At 41.1% G+C, this 22,250-nt stretch overlaps 2 protein-coding genes across 2 annotated transcripts in view; both read right to left on the bottom strand.

The window, feature by feature from the left end:
* Window positions 1-2,300: 2,300 nt before the first annotated feature.
* On the bottom strand, window positions 2,301-15,441 carry asb14b (ankyrin repeat and SOCS box containing 14b). Its single transcript, XM_088330092.1, has 10 exons — window positions 15,430-15,441; window positions 10,403-10,527; window positions 10,269-10,321; window positions 8,337-8,468; window positions 8,104-8,262; window positions 7,794-8,039; window positions 5,955-6,123; window positions 5,347-5,881; window positions 2,575-2,728; window positions 2,301-2,491 (listed from the first exon to the last, which is right to left on the bottom strand). Exons 2-10 carry the CDS (start codon window positions 10,525-10,527, stop codon window positions 2,301-2,303), a joined length of 1,764 nt encoding a protein of 587 aa, XP_088186218.1. The 5' UTR covers window positions 15,430-15,441.
* Window positions 15,442-17,373: 1,932 nt separating this feature from the next.
* The window catches only part of LOC148370290 (dynein axonemal heavy chain 12-like), a 31,335-nt gene continuing 26,458 nt past the window's right edge, over window positions 17,374-22,250 (bottom strand). Inside the window, exons 69-74 of the mRNA XM_088332768.1 lie at window positions 20,365-20,468; window positions 20,093-20,297; window positions 19,879-20,016; window positions 19,678-19,769; window positions 18,281-18,348; window positions 17,374-18,193 (exon numbers count right to left, since the gene is read on the bottom strand). Of these exons, the coding sequence (XP_088188894.1) occupies window positions 18,003-18,193; window positions 18,281-18,348; window positions 19,678-19,769; window positions 19,879-20,016; window positions 20,093-20,297; window positions 20,365-20,468 (798 nt within the window). The 3' untranslated portion in view covers window positions 17,374-18,002. The remainder of the gene's footprint in view (window positions 18,194-18,280; window positions 18,349-19,677; window positions 19,770-19,878; window positions 20,017-20,092; window positions 20,298-20,364; window positions 20,469-22,250) is intronic.

Consider the following 22,250-nt stretch of genomic DNA (forward strand, 5'->3'; position numbering starts at 1 on the left):
AGGGTTGTGAAAAGGAGAGAGGGCGGGACAAAGAATAAAAAAGAGAGAGAGGGAGAGCGTGAGAAACAAAAAATAAAAAGTTGTGAGAGAGGGGGAAAAGAAAGGGAGAGGAAGAAAGAAATCCAACGAGAAATAGAAAGACAGAAGTAGAGAAAAGAGAGAAGAAAGCGCAAAGGGTATGAAGAGAGAAAGAGAAAAGAAAAAAAAAGAAGTTAGAGCAAAAGACGTCAAAAGACACAGAGAGAGAAAGAGACAAACAGCAACAATGGAAGAGAAAAAGAGAGACACAGAGAGTGAAAGAGACAGAGACAGAGTGGGAGAAAAGGAGTGGAAAAAAAAAAAAAGAGAGAGAGAGAGAGAGAGAGAGAGAGAGAGAGAGAGAGAGAGAGAGAGAGAGAGAGAGAGAGAGAGAGAGAGAGAAATACAAGTACAGTGTGTTTGTGAGAGGCACCTGGCTTTGGCAACATCAAGTTGACATATTTCAACCTGCAGCTTGTTTTTCTCTTGCGCTTGTCTGTGTGTTGTCTTGCGGGCCGGATTCAATCCCTTAGCGGGCCTGATCTGGCCCGCGGGCCGCCTGTTTGACACCTGTGCTTTAGGGGAACAGTGGCGTGCTGGATCATGCCATGAACTGTTTAAATGGCACATTATCATTTTGCTTATTATTTAAAAAAATATCAAGGCTTTGTTGGATCAGCATGGTTTGTTGGCAAAACTCATATAGCTGATGACGGTGTATGACGCTCCAATGAAAAGCATAGAAGGAGCGTAGAAAAAGATTAACAAGTACTTCCGGAAATGGTTGGAAATCCCTCCAAGTTTTACATCAGGAGGCCTGTATATGAGATAAAGGCATCTCCAACTTCCTCTGTCATCCTTGGTACTGTGCAAAGTCATAATGACATACAGAGACTGCCAGGACAAACAAGGTAGACATGCAGGCATCCTCACAAAATCAGGACCCACTTGGGCAGCTGGCCCAGTTGTTGCACAAGTTGAAAGTATACTGAAGCTCCATGACATCATCGAAACTCCATTAACAGGAAGACAGAGTCTTGGGACTTCCCACTCTAAGCAATGTACAAAGGCAGGAACTGAAGAGCCATGATCCAGTACGATGTACAAAGCCTGGAGGAGGAAGGGCGAAACAGTGGAGCTCGCATCCTAGGGAGCATGGACCAAGAGGAAGATCAGATAGGGAGATCTAAGGCAATTGGAAGCGCTCCTCATCTCTTTCCTGCTAAGATCGGTTTATAACACACTTCCAACACCATCTACTTTGCACAAGTGGGGCTTAAGAGAGCCCTTTTTGCAAGCTTTGTGGAGAAAGGGGTACCATGACGCACATCTTGTCAAGGTGTAAAGTAGCTCTTATCCAAGTAAGATACAAGTGGTGCCACAATAAGGCGCTCACGATTTTTGCTTACACCTTGAAGCAGGAGCGATGCAAGAAACAGCAACTGCACAGGAAAACAATGCCGTCTATCAAATTTGTTTGAAAAGGATAAAAGCCTTTAACCACTATAACGAGAAGCAACCTGCCACAGAAGGTCCAATCATGGCAAATAAAGGTACAACTGGCGGAAGACTCCAAATTTCTTCCGGTTGTCCAGATGACCCTAAGGCTAGATGTTGTAATGTGGTTCAAGGAGGCAAAGTAGATCCTCCTCATCGATTTGACAGTTCCATGGAAAGAGGGTTGTAAAGAGGGGCCTGAAAGAAAGAGCGCTAAATATCAGGACCTCTTGGATGACAGAAGGGGGAAGGATGGCTTGGTTGTTCCCAGTCAAAGTTGGTTGTAAAGGATTTCCCGCCCATTCAGTGTTGAGGATGCCCACAGCCATGGGAATGACAGATAGGGAAAGGAAAATACTAGCTCGCAGGATGGGAGGGTAAGCAGAAAGAGCCTCTTGTCGGTTATGGAGGAGGAGGTTTGCTGGAAGCCAGGGGGAAAAGATGGGCAGTGATTTGCCAGCACGACAATGGCAGGGTGTTGTGGTTCAGGTTTGAAATACTTCATGATCTTGGTAATCACCAGATAACAACCATACCTCCTGGCCAGAGCTACCCTCGCCAAAAGTGAATAAAGTATAGGCAAAATTTGGATGTATTGACAACTTTAAATATATCCAAGGACAGTTTAAAGGTGGGTTCCTTGTTGTCTTCAAACATTTATTTGCACATTATTTTACAATTTAATAATAATAATAAATTATGGTTTATAAAGGTTGTATGAAGACCTTTAATCAAGAGACGTGCAATGACGGCATTGTCATGACAGGAAATCACAGAACTAACACTTATGACTCAACAGAATGCAATGTATCTAAACAGCCCAGGTGGTACATGTCAAATTCCTTGTAACGTAAGTACTCTTTCATCCTCGGTGGAAGAGGGAGGTAGCAGATGAAAAGAGGTGCTTTCAAACGTAGTCGGGTAAAGTGCTCTCGAATTTGCAGCCGGCACAGATGCTTCAGGCTCCGTGCATTTTCTAAGGAACAATCAGATCAGAAGGTTCAGCTGAAGACAATCATGGAAAATAAGAGCGAAGGTTGCAACTATAGGAGTGCAAACTTTGGATGAGACAGATCTGCGGCCATTGCTTCTGCTCCCGTAAGACTTCCCTCAGTTTGGCGCAGAACAAGACATGGTCAGCGTAGTCAAGCATGATTCTCACCACCTGAGCCGATAAGTGCTTGAGCCAAGACACGGTTATCACCTCACAGAACTAAGGAAAGAAGAAAAAAATCACTTGCGTTAGGACAACTGAAGTGGGTGTTTCCTCTGCAAAAGCAGTCTCCAAACTTCAATTTTCAGAGTTCAACCGACTGATTAATTTGCTTTCAGATAACAATCTAATATGTTCTGTAACCAAGTTTAGAACTCAAAAGTCATTAACCATTGACATAAAGCCAATTAGCTCTCAAAATAAAACCACATCATTGAAGATGGTGTATTTATTTTTGAGGAGCCCTTGAAAAGTTGAAAGTGGAATATGTTCTCTATTCAGTATGTGTTAAAAATTTCCAACCTAGTTCAAAGAGATTTTGATTTTTTCCCCATGCGCCTATCTGCTTTTATCTTACTTTTAGCACCACTTTTTAGACAGGCAACACATCAGGGAGAAGAAAAGGGGAGAACAGGGGTTGACAGTGATTTCATTCGTTTTTTTTTTTTGTTTTGTTTTTGTTAGTCTCGCCTGAAAATGGTGAAAGGAAGAAAAGGCCAGTTTCAAATACAGTCCAACCACCAACCTGAACGCCCAAAAAGATGGAAAAAAGAAGAGTAATTAGTATTTGAGAAATGAGCTGTCTAAGGCTGTGATCATGGCTTTAAGCCAGGAGATGGTGACAGAGATTAGCAAAATTTCCAATTCTGGATAGCACAGTTTTTGTCTTAGTGTCATCAGTTTAATGGACATTGGCTTCCCCTCCTCCTGGTCAAAGGAATGCTCAAATAATCGCTTATGGGTAGTGCCTGTCGAGCAAATAAGCCCAGCACAACATTGACTTCCAAGTAACTCAGAACTTTGGAATGGATGGAACGACTGCGTCCCCTTTTGGACAGTTCCCGAACGTACCAATTCACCATGTTCCATAATGAAATCTGAGAACATGAAGTTTTGAATTCAATTAAAAAATCCAAGGCTATGTATTGATAAAATAATGTTCTTACCGTACGTAATTTTGTTGATTAGAGGAGCATTTTGGAGTACAGAAGGTTATGCAAAATTTCTCACTCAATGGCTTTCTCACAAGTTTAGCAATTTCTAGATCGCTACTTGATACTGGGAGTATCTAAGACTACATCTTTGGAGGCATGCAATGGATAAGCAAGTATCATATATACTAGACTGTGCCTATAGCAATATGATCTGATCAAGTGTCACTGGTTCATGTGAATTTCCCTTCGGGGATGAACAAAGTATCTATCTATCTATCTATTAAAAGGAGAGCTGATTGATAGTTCTCCCTCATTCTACCTGAACTTTGATTACTGCCCTGCATGGTGGGAGCTTGATGTGACTGCAGGCTTACACTGTAGTCTTGAGTCTAGCACATGGGCCATACGGTGTGATTAATAGAAGTACGAGAGCAAATCTTTCCCCAACGACATGTAAGAGGACGGTTTCAAATTTAACATCATGTTTGCTGCTTCCTGGGAATGAGCGTTTTTTTTTTTTGACCAAAGGAATCTCCCCAAATTGACGAGCATTGTAGCGGGAGAATTTCTTTTTGCGTAAGTAACTTTCAGCGGTTGAAAACATAATCCCCGGCGCCCCCTTCCTTTTTTTCCATATCATTAATTCTCTTTGTTAATAAATTGTGTGTGTTATTTCCATCGGCCTGGTTTATTGAATCACTTTTCCTGGGATTTTAATTCATTTCAGAACTCAACCAGTCCGAGCCGACCAATTAACTTGATTTGAGGGACCAAGGTTGAAGCAATCCCAAATTTTCCTTATTGTATTTTTGAGGAGGGAGGGTAATTTTGTCTCTGACAATTCCCCAACAATTGGGGCGGCCAAAGATCTTATCTTAAATTTTGATTTTTTTTTAATGTAGAAAAAATGTTTTTGTGATGTCATTCACATTTACAACTAGATGCTACTTGTATGTGATCTCCTATAACATTTATGCATCTTCTTTGTGATCACAAGTGTACCGCATGTGCAGGAGAGGACACATGACGTCACACGGAATGCACTCAGTGTTTACGGAAGTACACATGGTTGCTAAGAGTGTAGCCTATCCAGCAATTTTAAAGTTATTGTACTACAGGAGGCTGAACAGAGTTGTCCCTCCAAATATTAATTTGAGTAAAATAAATAAAACTGGCCTTTTGTGATTTTCTATATTTGTTTTTTGATCTTGTGTTTGTGTGCTCTACTGGGTGATGAAAGACTGGTAAATAGTCTAAGAAATTCCTCCCCTTCGAGATGCCCTATCAATGCCTCGTGCCCAAGCGCACTTACAACACTGATGGCGGTTTGTGCCTCTGATAGCGGTGGGTACTTTCGATTTTCTTTTTTTTTTGTCTTATTTTATTCATTCACTATTTCAAAATAATGTTTTATGACGTAGCTTTTAAGACTGGCGTGGTTTTCTGTGGTAGCTTTCTTGCATGGTGTTTGTTGACTACAGCAATCACACAGTGTATGTATGCATGACAAATATCATCAGTAAAGTTCTGTTTGCAATAATTCTGAGGTTTAGTGTTTCTGGTTTTACTTGATTTTGAAGAAATATTGCTGCTGTCAGGTCAGCCTAACGTAGGATGTCTCAAGAGGATTTGCTGGTTGGTGGTTGGAGACTGCTGCTTTCTCTTAATTTTGACTGATCTCACCACCATATCTTTGATGTCTGATGTTGTCCAAGTTCCCGAGTCATGGCTGCTGTCACCATATGGACAGTCAAAGCAACGCTTGACATCGTAACCGTAGTTCAGAATCATTCTCAGCATGACTTCATCCTTAAATGCATACTGCAGCGCTGAGGGAAAGTGTGTAGTGTTGACTCGAGAGTAGTAGTTCACGTTTGCCCCGAACTTCAGCAGGGTGTTAATGAGCTCATAGTTGCCCTGACTCATCGCCACTTGCAAACAACTAATGGGGTCCTGGTTGACCATGGCCCCCGCCTCCAGCAACAGACGAGTACACTGAAGATCATTGTTGGATACGGCAAAAAAAAGGGCGGATTTGCGTTCGTCATTATAGTTGCGACGTACTTTGGGGTGTAGCATTTGATTTGGATCAAAGTCTGCTTTGAGCAGCAACTCCAAGCAATGAGCTTGTCCTCCGGCAGCTGCAGAGTGAAGAGGACTCATGCCGCTCTCCTTTATTGCAGACAGTTTAGTCACTGGAATGAGCCGCTGCAATGACCTGCAAGAGAACAAGGGATATGTGAACAAAGTACTGGATTCAACTGAAAATGCAAAAACACGATAGAACACACAGTATGTGACCGTGGTATGCCACACGGTGAAGCGGCAGGTGGCCACTGTACAAAGGAATATTTGCATCAGCTCCATGGTCCAATAGCAATGAGATTATGTCAGGGTTTCCTGATGCTGCTGCCTCAAACAAGATACTGCCAGATTCTGATTCACAATTGACATTAGCTCCTGCAAGAAAAAAAAAATAAACATAAGCCTTGCCTAATCCCAATTAAGTATTATCTCATCTCATTATCTCTCATCTCATTAGCTGCACTGCTTATCCTCAGTAGGGTCGCGGGGGTGCTGGAGCCCATCCCAGCAATCATCGGGCAGTGGGCAGGGGACACCCTGAACTGGTTGCCAGCCAATCGCAGGGCACACGGGGACGGACAACTCACTCTCTCATTCGCACCTAGGGACAATTTGGACCGGTCAATTCACCTGAAATGCATGTTTTTGGAATGTGGGAGGAAACCGGAGTGCCCGGAGGAAACCCACAAGCACGGGAAGAACACACAAACTCCGCACAGGAAGTCTGGAGCTGGATTTGAACCCACACAGGAGGTTCCCAAGACATGAACTGTGCCGCGCATGCGCTAACCACTGCGCCGCCGTGCTTATAGTCAGTTGTAAATCTGTCTAGTGAACCAGTGGTCGCCAGCATTGTCTTTACGTCGGACGGTTAGTGTCTGACTTTATTGTCGCGGCCAGGCCTAATAGTAACATTAGTACCAATAACAATAATAATAATGACACTAATAATAATGATAAGAAGAAAAAGAAGCCTAAATCCACTGTGTAATCAAGAGACCACTCGGGATCTAGATGACATAGGAAAAGGCATTCAATTTTAATCCCATCTTCACTCTATTTTGACAGCTCCCGTGTTATTTTCGATTGTTCTCAGTTATTTTCGATTGTTCTCAGCTTAGGGATGCTGCTGGAAAAGTGAATTTCCCTTCGGGGATGAATAAAGTATCTATCTATCTATCTATCTATCTATCTATCTATCTACTGCACCATATTGAGCAACGTTGTTTTGACTAAACTCTTTCCCATAACAGCTCCATTACCACATTGTACCTTGTGGCAAAAATAGATAGTGTGATGAAGGGATAAAATCGAATGCCTTTTCCTTCATCACCCTCAGTTCCAGCAGCCTAGTGGTTATGCTTTTTCGCTTTCTCCACCATTATTTTTGTTCAATTCGTGTTGCAAATAGTGCTGAGCAAACTTTGTCGGTGCTATTTGTTGTCATTGCTTAATTACGGTGATGCGCTACCGAAAAACCTCAGTATATCATCACCCAAGTTTTTGGAGTGAACAAAATATGTATGATTACGAATAAGTACGGAAAGTGAAAATACGGCATTACTTTTTTCCTTTCTGTGTGGCCCCGGTACCAACCGACCCACAGCCCGGTGGTGACCGACCACTGTTTGAAACCATACTATTAAGAATTCTGTTACTAATGCAAAGGCTCTCAATTACCAGTACCAAGGACGTAGGTTTGGTCTTGGCATTGGTGGAAACATAGGTCTCACTTCAAATAGGGGAAAGGAACAGCCAATCGCGTTGGTTCTATGCATCAGCACTTCAGCATAGAATGTGATCCAACCCTGTGCGTTGCTAGGTAAATAAGATGCCGAACAATCGATCTTATTTTCCGTGATCACATAAAATTGGAGGGGACAAACAAATGATTGCTCAATTTTGGTGGTGAAACATCACTTCCGTCCTTGTCAAATCTACGCCTTTGGCCAGTACCAATTTCAAACGTATCAAATTAATTTTCACAATTTAGATATTTGTATTATAAAATGGAAACTGCTCAAAGTTTACTTGTTATCTTGTACCTTTAAGCAACAAGTCTTCCATCACATTCAAATTCCCATTCTGTGCAGCCAGAGCAAGTGGGGTTTTATTTTTTATGTCACGCGTATTTGGGTTAGCACCAGACTCAAGGAGTAGAAAGACAAAGTTCTCCAAGCCCAGGAAGGCAGCTTCATGCAGCGCTGTTCTGCTCAGTGGGCCGAGCTGATCCACTCGCGCATTGTAGTGAATCAATAGTGTTGCCAGGTCATACTGGTCGTTCAGGATTGCTGAAATAAGAAGCATCAGATGAACAAAAAATATTTTGATAAAGAAATGTGTGAGTGGGCTTACCTGCCATTAATGGGGAATCTTGCTCATCATCCTGAAGATTGGGGTCACAACCATTCTGCAAAAAGAAGGTGGCGTTCTGTCTTCGGCCATAAACTACAGATAAGAACAACGGTGTCTCCCCTTTAAATGTGCGGCACTGCGCAGCGCCAAAGGCTGAAGCTGGAACCAAAGTAACAGTTGATCCTAATACTACAAATGTGTGAGGTTCAGACCAAGATAAAACCCATCATTACCTGAAAAAACCATCTTGAGTATGTGTATGCTCTCCTGCACAGCAGCTGCATGCAAAGGGATCCACCCATGTTCGTTGACTCGAGATAAAGCCTCTGGTTTTTCGGTTAATTGTTTTAGTGCATTCTCATCACCTGAAAAGACATTCATGCCATACATGGCACATTATAATGCAGAAGAAAGGGTATTATTATTAACCTTTAATGCAAACACTATTTTTATTCGTCCATTTCTAGGTAATAATTCACCCTTGTCAAAGGTAGTGTCCAGAACTTGAAATGTTACTACTCTCTGCTGCCATCTCTAGGCTTAAAGTTATGATCACAGCCTCATTCAGCTTTTTCCTTAAGTACTAATAGTACTAATAAACGCTTCTTTTTTCATGTTTTTGGGGGTTTGTATTTTTTAACACATAGTCAAATGAGAAAATGTTCAACTTTCAATTGTTTAAAGACAACTTAAACAATGCACCTTACGCTTAAGGCATTGAATAATTTAAGTCAAGTAACGTTTTACTTTTTACAATTTCTAGTTTTCACAACATAATTCTCCAAATTACAATTTTCCAAAGGCGCATTTTGAATAAAACTATGGTGATTAAATCTTTATTATTCTTAAACATCTAAAACAAGTTACCTTCAGTGACAATGACTAGGACTTAGATAATTGGAACCACGTGCCAAGCCATTGAAAATCTAAACTCACCAATGAACCAACCTCGCTAAAAACTTGTTGGATTTATGTGATCTCTGTGTCGTGTTCTTGACTAAGGGAGCCATGCATCCTCTTACTTCACTGTCAAAGGTTTTTCCACATCTGCAATTTTGTTTACATGATGTACTCGGCCATTCATCATGCTGATTGGCTATAAGCTCAAAAGTATGGATTGTTTTACGCTTTACTGTATCTTCGGCGGCCAGGAATACTTGTTTCCAACGTGACAGTTGCACCGCCAGACAGGCAACTGGATCCTCTTTGCGTACCACACTGATTTTAATTCAAAAATACAACCTCAGAACCTAGGCAGCACGGCGGCGCAGTGGTTAGCGCTTGTGCGGCACAGTTCATGTCATGGGAACCTGTCGTGGGTTCAAATCCAGCTCCAGACTTTCTGTGTGGAGTTTGTATGTTCTCCCCATGCTTGCATTTCAAAAACATGCATTTCAGGTGAATTGGCCGGTCCAAATTGTCCCTAGGTGTGAATGAGCGAATTAGTTGTCCATCCCCGTGTGCCCTGCGATTGGCTGGCAACCAGTTCAGGGTGTCCCCTGCCCACTGCCCGAAGATGGCTGGGATGGGCTCCAGCCCCTCCGCGACCCTAATGAGGATAAGCGGTACGGCTAATGAGATGAGAACCTCAGAACTTCAGTAAAAAAATCAGTCTGAAACGTAACAGTGTCAATAAAAAAAACATACAATTATCCATCCATCCACCGCTTATCTTCATCCCAGCCATCTTTGAGCAGTGGGCAGGGGACACCCTCAACTAGTTGCCAGCCAGTCGCAGGGAAATAAAACGACAATAGGTAAGAAATAAGGAAAACATCTTTTCTTTGTGTGTGTATAATGGCACCCAACAACCCACCGCCTGGTACAGGTAAGCGGCCCGGTGGTTAGCCAACAACTTATGACTCAAGCTGGGTCTTACATGACGCCAAAACTTTCACCACAACTTTGGAAAATGGGGGCAGACTGATTCGAATGGTCAGCGCAGCCTGTTGTTTAGAAAGGTTCTGGCAGAGGGTATAGGCTTTTTAAAGGTTTATCTCTTTTCTTTTACATCTTTAGAAAAAGGAACAGGAAGCATGTTAGCCTCTATAGCATTACCATACGTCATTTTCCATCAGTTGGGATTGCATGCATTTACTTCTCGACCATTTAAGATGGTCTAGACATTACCCAAAACCTCAACAGGTTAGAAATGTGTATCTTACCCTCTGCAATGGCTTTGAATATATCATCAGGGTCTTTGGTAACTTTTGGATGACTGCAGCAGGGAAATAAGGAGTAAGGGTCTTTAGATTTAAGATTATACACGGTTAACATTTACTGTTGCATCACCAGTCACCTTAGTTTCAGTCCTTTTAGCTTTCTGTATTCAATAAGACTTTCTTCGGTTATAGATTGGATTGTTTTGTCCTCATCTGAGTCATCTTCGGATTCAAAAATGTCATCTTTTGCTTCTGTGTTCATCTTTTTGTGAAGGGAGACATAAGGAGATTATAAAAGAATTAGGCACAGAACATGTAGTGTTCCTCCCCACAATAATGCAGTATGTTGTAAAATTATACACGTGCCGGGAGGTTTGAGAAATTTTTTCTCAAAGTTGACCGATTTGCCTCATATCCTCTAAAGCTGTAACGTCACCGGATGAAAAGAAAGACTCATATCAATGGTGGTTCCCGTTGAAAAACAGACAGTGAAAGAAAACAGCAATTGCATAGAGCTCATTTCTGCTTGGAGGAATTGGAATTTTGCTTACCGTGTGACAGGGGGACTTCTGACTGTTTTGTCTGGGTTGTGTGCTTTGATCAGCAAAAAAAAAAGGAAAGTGCGTCAAATGTATGTACAGTGTATGTTTCATTTCATGACTTCTACAGCAACTTTTTTTAAACATCGGGCCGATTAGGAGGTTGGGCACAGAAAGAAGCCTACCTCACTCGTATGGTTTCTCCTTCGAGCACAACTTGAAAATGATTTGTTGTTTAAAACTTTTTTTACAAGCTGTGACACAAAATTTACAACGAATTAAACTGGAAGCATTAACATTATTAAGTCTTGAGCAATAATAAAACTTCAGGTTGCTCTATACATTTTTATTTTGTGTTTACCTTCAGTTGAACGGCTGTAGTCTTCTGGGGCTTTAACAGTAGTGTAGTTGGACACCCTGAGACTAACACACTACAGCTATTTCTAGCTCGTCGACTATAAATAAGTTTGTGGTGCCTGTCATGCGGATTGCTACAAGATTTAATCCAAAACTGATATTTCAGATTACTTAACCAAAAAGCAAAATTTCGGGGATTGTTACTTTGTCAACGTACTAAAGCATTTTAGGTCAATCCTAATATTCAAATAGACTGCACAATAGACAAATAGTCTGTTGCAGTGTTTTTCAATCCTTTTTGAACCAAGGCACACTTTTACAGTGGGACCCCGCCACTTCGCGGTTTGACGTTCGCGGATTCAGAGCTTCGCGATCTGTAATGGTAATATATATATATATATATATATACATTTTTTTTTTGGAAGGGGCGTCACTATTTTGCAGATGTTCACTTTTTGCGGGAATCCCCCTCGGACGACGACCCTAGCTCGGCGCGCCGTTCTCGTTTCCCGGGGTTGTGCCCAAATCAGACTCCCGTACAGAATCCTCCCCCCCTCGCGCAAATGCGCATTCTGCTGCGCTTCCGACAAAGGCGATCGTATTCTATATAATACGCTTATTGAAACCATAAAGCGAGCTAATTAAAATAATTGGGCGATCATAGTCTATATAATGCGTTTATTTAAACAATAAAGCGCGATCGTATTCTACAAAATGCGTTTGTTAACGCGGATGAAAAAGTCACCAACGTCACGTCTCTACGGCTCTACATGGCGCTACACGGCCCTCGATGGCTCCGGGCGACGGATAGGGCCGCGGGAGAAAGGGGTAGGGGGGACCTGTGGGGTTAGGGGCCGGTGAAGCGGAAGCCGCACCAAAACCGCGCGCCGGTGTTGTGCCCAAATCCGACTCCCGTACAAAATCCTCCCCCTTCGCGTGAACACGCATTATGCTGCGCTTCCGACAGGCCGGTGTTGTGCCGAGAAATGCATCCCTGCCGAGATTTGCATCCCCTCGCTACTATAACCATTTTTACTTCGTTTTATCTCACTTTTGTATCATTTTTCGGGAATGTGATGGCGAAGATATAACCAAAACCACTTCGTCTTGCATTTGTTGGGAATGTATACAATTTAAACCATTCTGTCTTTGTATTTGTTGTGAATGTAATCGAACGGTAATGCACACCGTATATAAATCACTTTTGAGAACTGTTATGCACTCTACCATAAAGCTTATTATACTGAAATAAGCTTTATGCTAGAGTGCATAACAGTTTTTTTGAGAAGAAAAAGGCTAAATAAACATGTTACCTGCTCAAAAGTGATTTATATACGGTGTGCATTACCGTTCGATTACATTTACAACAAATACAAAGACGGAATGGTTTAGGTGCAATCTTAAGTCGCTTTGTTAAACAAACTAAGTCATTAAATGTACCATGCTAACTCATGAGCAGATAACTAGTATATAAAAAGTATATAAAAATCTACTGCCACCTACTGATATGGATGAATATTACAGTTCTTTGTCCGAAGAAAGCAAAAATACTGAATAATGGCCTCGTTTTTTTTTTGAAAGATAAAATTGGGCAAATTTCAGCGGGACACTAGACAACGTCTCACGGCACACTAGTGTGCCCTGGCACACTGGTTGAAAAACATTTTGCAGTATAGGACAAAAGTCACAAAACTGATTGCCAGCCAATCGCAGGGCAGACGGGGACAGACAACTCACTCGCTCATTCACACTTAGGGACAATTTGGACCGGCCGATTCACCTGAAATGCATGTCTTTGGAATGTGGGAGGAAACCGGAGTGCCCGGAGGAAACCCAAGCAAGCACGGGGAGAACATACAAACTCCGCACAGGAAGGCCGGTAGCTGGATTCGAACCGACGCAGGAGGTTCCCATGACTTCAGAAATGTGCCGCACACATGCTAACCACTGCGTCGCCGATACTGTTTTTTTTTTTTTTTTTTTTTGGGGGCCTAAATAATGCCATAAATGATGGATAATATAATTCTAAGTTGTCTGTCAGCTGCCTTTCATTGCTTTTCCTCTGCTTGCACTGCTTCCCAGTTTGTGGTGTATCCCAAAAGGTGAATGACAAAAGGCGTTGCGTCATTGGGAAAGATAATTGGGTGCATCGTTTTGGACCACATCGCAGGCATCCGCTTGTTTTTGTGCCTAACTGCAACACCATTCTCATTTCTACTCGCTTCACTTGAGCTACTGGATGGGTATTTTTCTATCACAGCATTGTTTTCTGAGCCACAAATAGTGACGTGGTGCACATTTGGCCTGCGGGCCACAAGTTTGACACATGCGAGCTACATTGCTACTAAAATGCTGCCGTTCAATACAGTTGACAAACCAGCGTTCAGATTGCGTGTGTGTGTGTGTATCCCTTAACCGCTAGGGTTAACAAGGGTTAGGGGCACCATTTCCTGTGGTGTGTAGGGCAATTACAGCCTAGTGGCACCCATCCCTTTCCAGGCCACCAAATGGTGTACAAGTTTAAGGCAATCCGAAAAATACCAAATTAAAAAATGGCACCCGGGAAAAGTTTAAAGAAGAAGTTTAAATAAGCTATAGCCAAAGTAAAAATGATGTCCCTATGTTCCTGCTTGGAGCCTTCGCTTAGGAATTGCTGGTTTACTAGTAATCCCTAGAGCCAAGAAGAAATCCACAGATTCGAGAGCGTTTTCCATTCGGGCCCCGGTACATCTGAATGCTCTGCCTTCTGAGATCCTAGCTGCAACCTCAGTGGAACTGTTAAAATCCAGGCTAAAAACAAACTTATATTCAATAACTTATAAATTACCCATATTCCATGTTGATGATTTCGGTGTATTGTTTTTTGTTGCCCTTGCAACATTCATTGAAGCCTGGTCACTCTGGTCACTGCCCCCTTCTCAATGTTTCTTAATTTCCTCATGATGATGTTTTTGAGTTTTTCCTTGCCCTCGTGTAGGTTTTGGATCAGGGGATGGTCAGATAATAGTCTGTAGTTTGTACAGACCTTTGAGACTTCTTGCAATTGAGGGCTGTAAGAATAACCAGCTCGGTAGCCTAGATGGTAGGGCGCCCGCTCCAAGACTGGGAGGTCGCTGGTTCAAGCCTCGGCCGAGTCATTCCTAAGACTTACAACATTGGTACTCATTGCCTCCCTGCTTGGCGCTCGGCATTAAGGGTTGGCATTGAGGGGTTTGGTCACCTAATGACTCCCAGTTGGGTCTAAAAACCCGGTGCCGATTGAATGTAACGCGTCACCTCAAGCAGTTAGCGTGTCAAATGATTTCCTGTATATATCATGTTTATGGTTAATGCTGGCTGAATAAATAAATACAATACAAAAATACAATACAATAAGACGTGTGCCTTCATATTTAAGCATCTAACCAATCACATTTTAGGATGACTTGTTGCTTGGCTCATAAATCTGCCCAGACATCTTCAACATTTTATGTGAAGGTGCCCCTGCAGCATAACATAGCTGTGATATTGCTTTTACCGGTACTTTAAGTTTCGAATTTGTTAAAATGGAAGGCGAAGAGAATGGTGATAGCTTTTGCACACTAGAGGGCAGTAATTCACTAAAACGATTGTGCCATAAATACCCGCATAAACGAGTAGAACTTTTGTATTTATTTATATACAAGATTGAAAAACCAAAAAGAATTTAAATCATTGCTGCACTGTGTTGTTGTCTTGTGGGTAAGAACCCTTGTGAGGTATTTGTTTACCGGTGTGCTTTACACCGTGATTCATTCCCGCCAAAATCAGATCAGTGATGGATTCAAGAAGAATTGTCCACTCAGCCTTATTTCAACACACTATCTCTCTGTTCGACAGGTTAGTCTGTTGTTTTAACACTAGCAAATTACACCATGAGCATTGACATGTATGCAGCATTATTCCGGACAGTTTGAATAAATAACTCTAATAGAATGAAAATGCGATAGATAGATAGATAGATAGATAGATAGATAGATAGATAGATAGATAGATAGATAGATAGATAGATAGATAGAGATACTTTGTTCATCCCCGCAGGGAAATTCACATTTCCAGCAGCATCCCTGAGCTGAGAACAATACAATAATATAGCAAAAAGAATACAATATACAAATACCCAATGTGACGTGCAAATGCCCACTGTAGCGTGTTATATAGAATATCTAAATAGTGCTACACAGAATACATATTGCAATAAAATTCGGTAATATGCAATGTAGGGGGTGTGGTTTAATGTGGGCTTTTACTCTGCCGGGTAGAGTTAAAGAGCCTCATGGAATGAGGAAGAAAAGATCTCTTCAGTCTGTCCGTAGTACAAGACAGTGACAGCAGTCTGTCGCTGAAACTGCTCTTCTGTCTGGAGATAATGCTGTGTAGTGGATGCGATGGATTGTCCATGATTGACCGCAGCTTTTACAGTGCCCGTCTCTCTGCTACTGTTGTCAGGCTGTCGAGCTCTGTGCCCACAACAGAGCTCGCTTTTCTCGCCAGTTTATTGAGACGAGAGGCATCCTTCTTCATGACGCTGCCCCCCCAACACGCTGCCGCATAGAAGAGGGCGCTTGCCACAACTGTCTCATAGAATATTTTCAGGAGCTTTTTGCAGATTTTGAAGGAGACCAGCCTTCTGAGGAAGTAAAGTCGGCTTTGCCCTTTCCTATATAGAGCGTCTGTGTTGGCAGTCCAGTCCAGTTTGTTTTCCAGCTGCACACCCAGGTATTTGTAGGTCTGGACAAATTCTACACATTCTCCTTTGATGGTTACAGGAACCGGGTGAGTTGTAGTTCTCCTGAAGTCCACCACCATCTCCCTGGTCTTGGTGGTGTTCAGGTGCAAGTGGTTTGCGTCGCTCCATCGGACAAAGTCCTGAATCAATATTCTGTACTCCTCCTCCTGCCCATTTCTGATACATCCCACGATCGCAGTGTCATCGGCAAACTTTTGCAAATGGCAGGACTCAGAGTTGTACTTCAAGTCCGATGTATACAAGGTGAATAGGAACGGAGAGAGCACGGTCCCCTGCCACAGTGTCCGATGTACAGCCCCCCTGTTTCACATACTGGGGTCTGCCTGTCAGGTAGTCCGTAATCCATTCTACAAGGTGTGAGCTAACTCCCATCTCTGTCAGTTTCCTACTCAGTAGCAGAGGCTGTATGGTATTGAAGGCACTGGAGAAGTCCAAAAATGTAATCCTCACAGCCCCCTTGGCCCAACACATGCATAACTTTACAAAGTAAAAATGTTTTTTATGGCTACATTGTTTGGAAATTTGTGTGGTACCTGGCGTAATGTGGAACCCAAAACACCCGCCGTTAGCCCACTGCACAGGCAAATAAAGTATAATGTCTTGATTTTATCGCATTTTTGTCAACCTGCAATGGCTGAAGGAGGAAAATAAAATGATTTGGTTGCAAATCTACTGTCAAAGCCATTTTAAAGGCAGACTTTGAGGAAAGCAGAACATTGCAATTTTGTGAGGTTATTATTGGTGATTGACAAAGATTTTATAGCTATAAAATAGTTAATGCCGGTTGGATTGATTGATATTAGTAGAAATTCCGGCTCATTTTAGAAAAGCAGCTCTTCAAGTGTTTTTTTGTTGTTGTTGCTTTTATCTTTATAGTACCAATTATAATGTAACATTATTCGCAAAAGGACTTGGAAAAGGAGGAAATAAATCAATCAGTATATTACCAATGATAATATCACGTGCACAAAATTATAAAAAAAAAAAAAAAATTCTACTAAATTTTAGCAGCCATTTATTTTTTCACTGGGCCAAAACATGTCACTGTGTAGTGTGACTCATTTGAAAAATTTTATATGATCTCATCTCATCTCATTAGCCGTACCGCTTATCCTCATTAGGGTCGCGGGGGGCTGGAGCACATCCCAGTCATCTCCGGGCAGTGGGCAGGGGACACCCCGAACTGGTTGCCAGCCAATCGCAGGGCACACAGGGACAGACAACTCATTCGGTCATTCACACCTAGGGACAATTTGGACCGGCCAATTCACCTGAATTGCATGTTAATAAGATACTTTAATCTCAAGCAACTCAGAATATCTGAAAAACACAGATCATGTAATTAAAATATATTGACTTTCCAGTGCAACAACAAATAAACTATGTAATCCAATAATACACTTTACATTTTTTTCTGTAAAACACAATGAATGAAAAACACAGGCAACATAAATTAATCTATTTAAAGATGTACAAAAAAAGATAAAATACAAAACAATTCTTATCTTTTTTACACTCAACAAATTTAAAGTCAACAACACAGAATGCCTGGAAACGGATGTGTCCTTTGTGAACTGACTGGAGTGAACACCCAAGTGTAAAATTCACAGTATGCCACTGTCAAAACACATAAACCATAGAACATTTTTTTCATTTGAAATGATGCTTAAAGCCATTCAGTTTATTTTACAACTGTACACAAAAACAAACAATAACTTTTTTTAACCACGCTAATAACTTCAATATTTCATGGCAATCAAAACATACAGTAAAAAACATTGATAAATATATCAAGAAAAATACAAACATTCACAATTAAACAATTTGCTCATTGTGATGTCCAGCTAGTGTGCACATTTTGGCCAGAATTGAGAGTTATAAAACTGAAGTAATAAACAAAGACAACAGCCGCTGCAGGCCACAGAAATATATAATTTCTCGTGACGACTAACGAGTGCATAATCCTGTTACACTGTCTGCAAAGTTTCCACTGAATAAAAATACATTTGGAAAATCAAACGCAAAATTGTATGCACATGCTAAGTCTTTAAAATAAATGGTAACATTTGGCGTTCAGTCATCAAGCTGACAAAGTAACGCTACGCCACGCTTAATCCAGTGTTGAGGGAGTTTTGTGGTGGGCAACAACATCGGGACGACAAAATTGGTAGAGTGACCCGTTGTCGAGAGGGTACCCCTCCTCTCGCTAGTCTTGTAGAGAGGAGAAAGGTAGCGGCCATCAGAATCATCTGGGATGTTTTTTGCTGGAGGATCGAGAGAGGAGCATAAAAATGCAGACAAAAAGAGACTTGTGATGCTATTGTAGCAAATGTACAGGGTTGCATACGTACTGGGTTTGATCCAGATGATGGGCATCGTGTCAAATAGGATTTTGGGATACTGCTCTGCTAAAACTCCACTGTTCATAGAAACAACCCAATTAGATGTTTATTTTTATTCATTTTTTATTTCTTTTAGGTTGAATAAGGGTCAATCAGTGTTTCCCATAGAATTTGTGAGTGGGCAGACTGGTTTGGTGGGTCCAGGGGCATGTCGCCCAGGTGAAAATTTTGTAAATTTTAAATTGAAATACATCGATCTGGTGCATTTTTAGAGCAAAATCAAGAAGCTACATCTATTATGAATGTGTGCCCTTGCAAATTATTGAATCATAAATGTACTAATTATGAGAGGCATAACATTTACCAGTGTAGCGTAGCAATATTTTCATTTAACGATGACCAAAAGGATCGAGGTTAGAGCGAAAATGGGCAAAACAATCAGTCTAACAAAAAATGATATTTCAAATGTTTTTTCACGTACATAAATTAATATAAGACGTACACAATTTGCAATAATCAAAAAACATAAAATATGGGAAAAAATGGATTGGTTATTATAACGCACAACTTATTAATGAGTCAGCTATTTTTAGAGACCCAGCATGCTCTTTTCAGCTCGGCTCACTACAAAGCCTCTCAAATGGCTCTTCAGTTATTACCGATAATAATGTAATGTTATGCATGAAACTAATTAATAAAAATGCATTGTATTAGTATATTATACTAGTTTTTTTTCACACTCTACAGTGAATTTTAAACTTTGAACCCCTAAAAAAAACAAACTACACTATAAACTAAACGAAATATATAATACTCGTAAGTGCTATAAAATACTAGTAAATTACAATTTAACTTTTAACCAATGTGGTTTGAAACAACACAAATCCTTCAAAAACACGCTAAAATATAAATTGTTGTGTAAAACAAAAAATAAAGTACCATAATTATCTACTGAATACAGGCATTTAGAAATAGTGAGGCACTTATTTGGGTTCTTCTGTCTGGGATATACAATGTACTCTGCTTTGGAGTCAACGATTTGTAATGAGTCCAAAATGGGATTATTTGCTTGTTAGACTCATTTTTTGAATGTATTTTCTTTCTGTCCTGTGCTCACTTGTGCTGCTGCCCCTCCTATCAGCAAACAAAGACGGAGACAAAAACATGCATATTAAACCATCAACCAATAAACCGAAGGGGAGTGAGAGGACAAAAAAGGATGCCAGCGAGCAGCTCATTACATTTATTTTGATTACCTTCACATTTGTATATATTAAAAAATATTATATTTATTTTTAATTGCAAGTTTATGAGACTCCGACAGGACAAATAAGACTCTGGCGGCCAGCCAGGGACTTTCAATGGTGTGGGAAACACTGGGTCATTATTACAAAAGTTGCCACTACCTTTCTCTATCCCACCGAGCTCCATCAAGAAACAATCCATTTGTATAGACACCGTCTTCTGGAGGTGTGGCTGACTGGTCAATAGGTAAAACCTGATGGATCAAATAAACAGTATTTACTGAATGGCTGAAATAAGTCAGTCATGGCTGTTTGAATAAGTACTTTTGTTTCATGGCTAGGAAAAAACAAGTGTGTATTGACCTCAAAATCAAAACCCAACAAGTCAATCGGAACATTGTATTTCCTGGCGTAGTTCTGCGTAGCTCCTGTTAGAAAGGCCTGGGTGAAGAAAAATCCTGACAGCCAGAACACACTGGGCTTGCCAACATTGAACCAATCCTATGAGAACACAAAATGTTACATTTGAAATACTATGAAGACAGGACATCCTCATGCAGAGTCTGTAGTGACTCACTTGCAAAAACTTGAGCCTAGTGAGAAAGTCATTGATGTAGCTGCCCAGGGGCTTGAGGCTCGGGTACGAGCGTTTGGCCCATTGCTCTGGAACTTTTCCCACAGCCAAACTGTTGGCAATTCCCTCCAACTCTGCATCCATCACAACTAAACCTTTGAGGGCTTTCAAGAGGTTCTGAAGACTCACACGGATAGTGCTACATAGCCTGAAAATCAGAGACAGGCCAGTTGAAGTGCTTTACTCGTCACCAAATCCAAAGTTTTTGTTCATACGTATTGTAGCGCTCCATTTCTTGAACCAGCACAGTGTTCATACTCTCCTTATAGAGCACCGGGTACTTTGACAGCGATAGTTCAATGTCAAAATTTGGGGGAATCTGATGAGAATAAATACAATTAATATACAGTGATACCTCGTTACTCACTTGACTCTGTGTTCAAACAAAATCAGTATTCGACCAAAAAAATGATGTCCTTTTTACTTCGTTAGTCAAACTAAAAAGCGGGACTTGATCCAACATGAACAAACCCCTACCAGCCGAACACAGCCAAACGTGTGGCCAAATGAGGTGGCATTCATCTTGGCTACCCTCGTCCGACAACGAGGATTTATTTGTTATTTAGTGGATTTTATTGTATTTTTTTGCTAACAAGGATTGGTCCTAATACAGGGTCGAGGGGGTTACTTTAAAATATTAACCCGATAGTTACTAGTCCCTCCAATACCGCAGATTCTAAACAATTTGCAAAGAAGAGTAGGCCAAAATTCCTCCAAACCCTTGTGAAAGACTGATCACCAATTATGGTCAACGTTTGATTTCTTTTATCACTGACAAAGGTGGCCCAACTTATTGTTAGGTTCTAGGGCAGACCTGGGCACTCCGGTCCTGGAGGGCCGCATGTTCTGCATGATTTTTGAGGTTTCTCTGATCCAATACAGGTGATTCCAATTACCAGTATCGTTAACGAGCACTTGCTAGCCTGCTAACGAGGTTATAATTTGTATCACCTGAGTTAAAGAAGAGCAAACTTCAAAATCTGGCAGGACGTGCGGCCCTCCAGGACCGGAGTGCCCCTAGAATCTAGGGGGACTTACTTTTTCCACATAGGGACAGATAGGTTTTGATTTTTTGTGCTTTAAAAAAATTGAATCAACATTAAAACTGCATTTGTTATATCCTTGGCTTGCCTCTGTGTGATATTAAAATTGGTTTGATGATGTGAAACCATTCTGATTGATAAATGTGCAAAAAACACAGAAAACAGGAAGGGGGAAAATTCTTTTTCACAGCAATGTATTTAATTACACTTAAATAATTAATCTTGTTTAGGTACACATTTTATTAATATTTTATTCTATTTGGAAAAATGGATTGCTCTCTCAGGAACCGTCCTCTTATGGTTCAGATCCCACCTCTCACATAGGACGCACTGTGTTAAATATGGTGAAATAACATCTGAGCCCTTTCGTGTCACCTGTGGTGTTCCGCAGGGTTCAGTACTTGGCCCCCTTCTTTTAAACATTGACATGCTTCATTTAGGTGATATTATTCGCATGTAAAATATCAGTTTCCATTGCTATGCAGATGACACTCAACTATATCTACCGATGGAGGAATCTGCCACACTAAACTGTGGAAATTTGAAGGCCTGCCTCACTGAGATAAAAGCATGAATGTCACTCATCTTCTTGCGCCTTAACTCTGAAAACCGAAATGTTAGTTATTGGTCCATCTAAATGCTGTGACTTGTTCTCAAAAACTACTCTGAATATTGACAAATGTAAAATCACCCAGAGCCACTAATTCAAAAATGTAGGTGTCATATTTGACCCCAATCTGTCCTTTCAAACACATGTTAAGAATATTACTAGAACAGTTTTTTTCCTTCTTCGCAACATTGCTAAAATTCGCCCTATGCTGTCTCAGTCGGATGCGGTGATTATAATTCATGCGTTTGTTACCTCCCGTCTCGATTACCGTAATGTACTACTCTCCGGTCTCCCAAAGTCCAAAATCAAGAGCGTGCAGCTGATACAACATGCTGCAGCGAGGCTTTTAACTAACACAAGAAAGTTTGATCACATTGCCCCGATTTTAGCCAACCTGCCTTGGCTCCCTGTTAACTTAAGATGTGATTTTAAGGTTCTGTTGGCAGTA

The sequence above is a fragment of the Urocampus carinirostris genome, chromosome 3, assembly GCF_059441175.1.
Source record: "Urocampus carinirostris isolate Australia breed hairy pipefish chromosome 3, RoL_Ucar_1.0, whole genome shotgun sequence".
Lineage (NCBI taxonomy): Eukaryota > Metazoa > Chordata > Actinopteri > Syngnathiformes > Syngnathidae > Urocampus > Urocampus carinirostris.

Coding starts and splice junctions, on each gene's coding strand:
- asb14b (XM_088330092.1), bottom strand. CDS start 10,527: ATGAACACAGAAGCAAAAGATGACATTTTTGAATCCGAAGATGACTCA. Junction 10,322..10,402: donor CTAAAAGGACTGAAACTAAG/GTGACTGGTGAT, acceptor TCCCTGCTGCAG/TCATCCAAAAGTTACCAAAG. Junction 8,263..8,336: donor ACTCAAGATGGTTTTTTCAG/GTAATGATGGGT, acceptor CTTTGGTTCCAG/CTTCAGCCTTTGGCGCTGCG.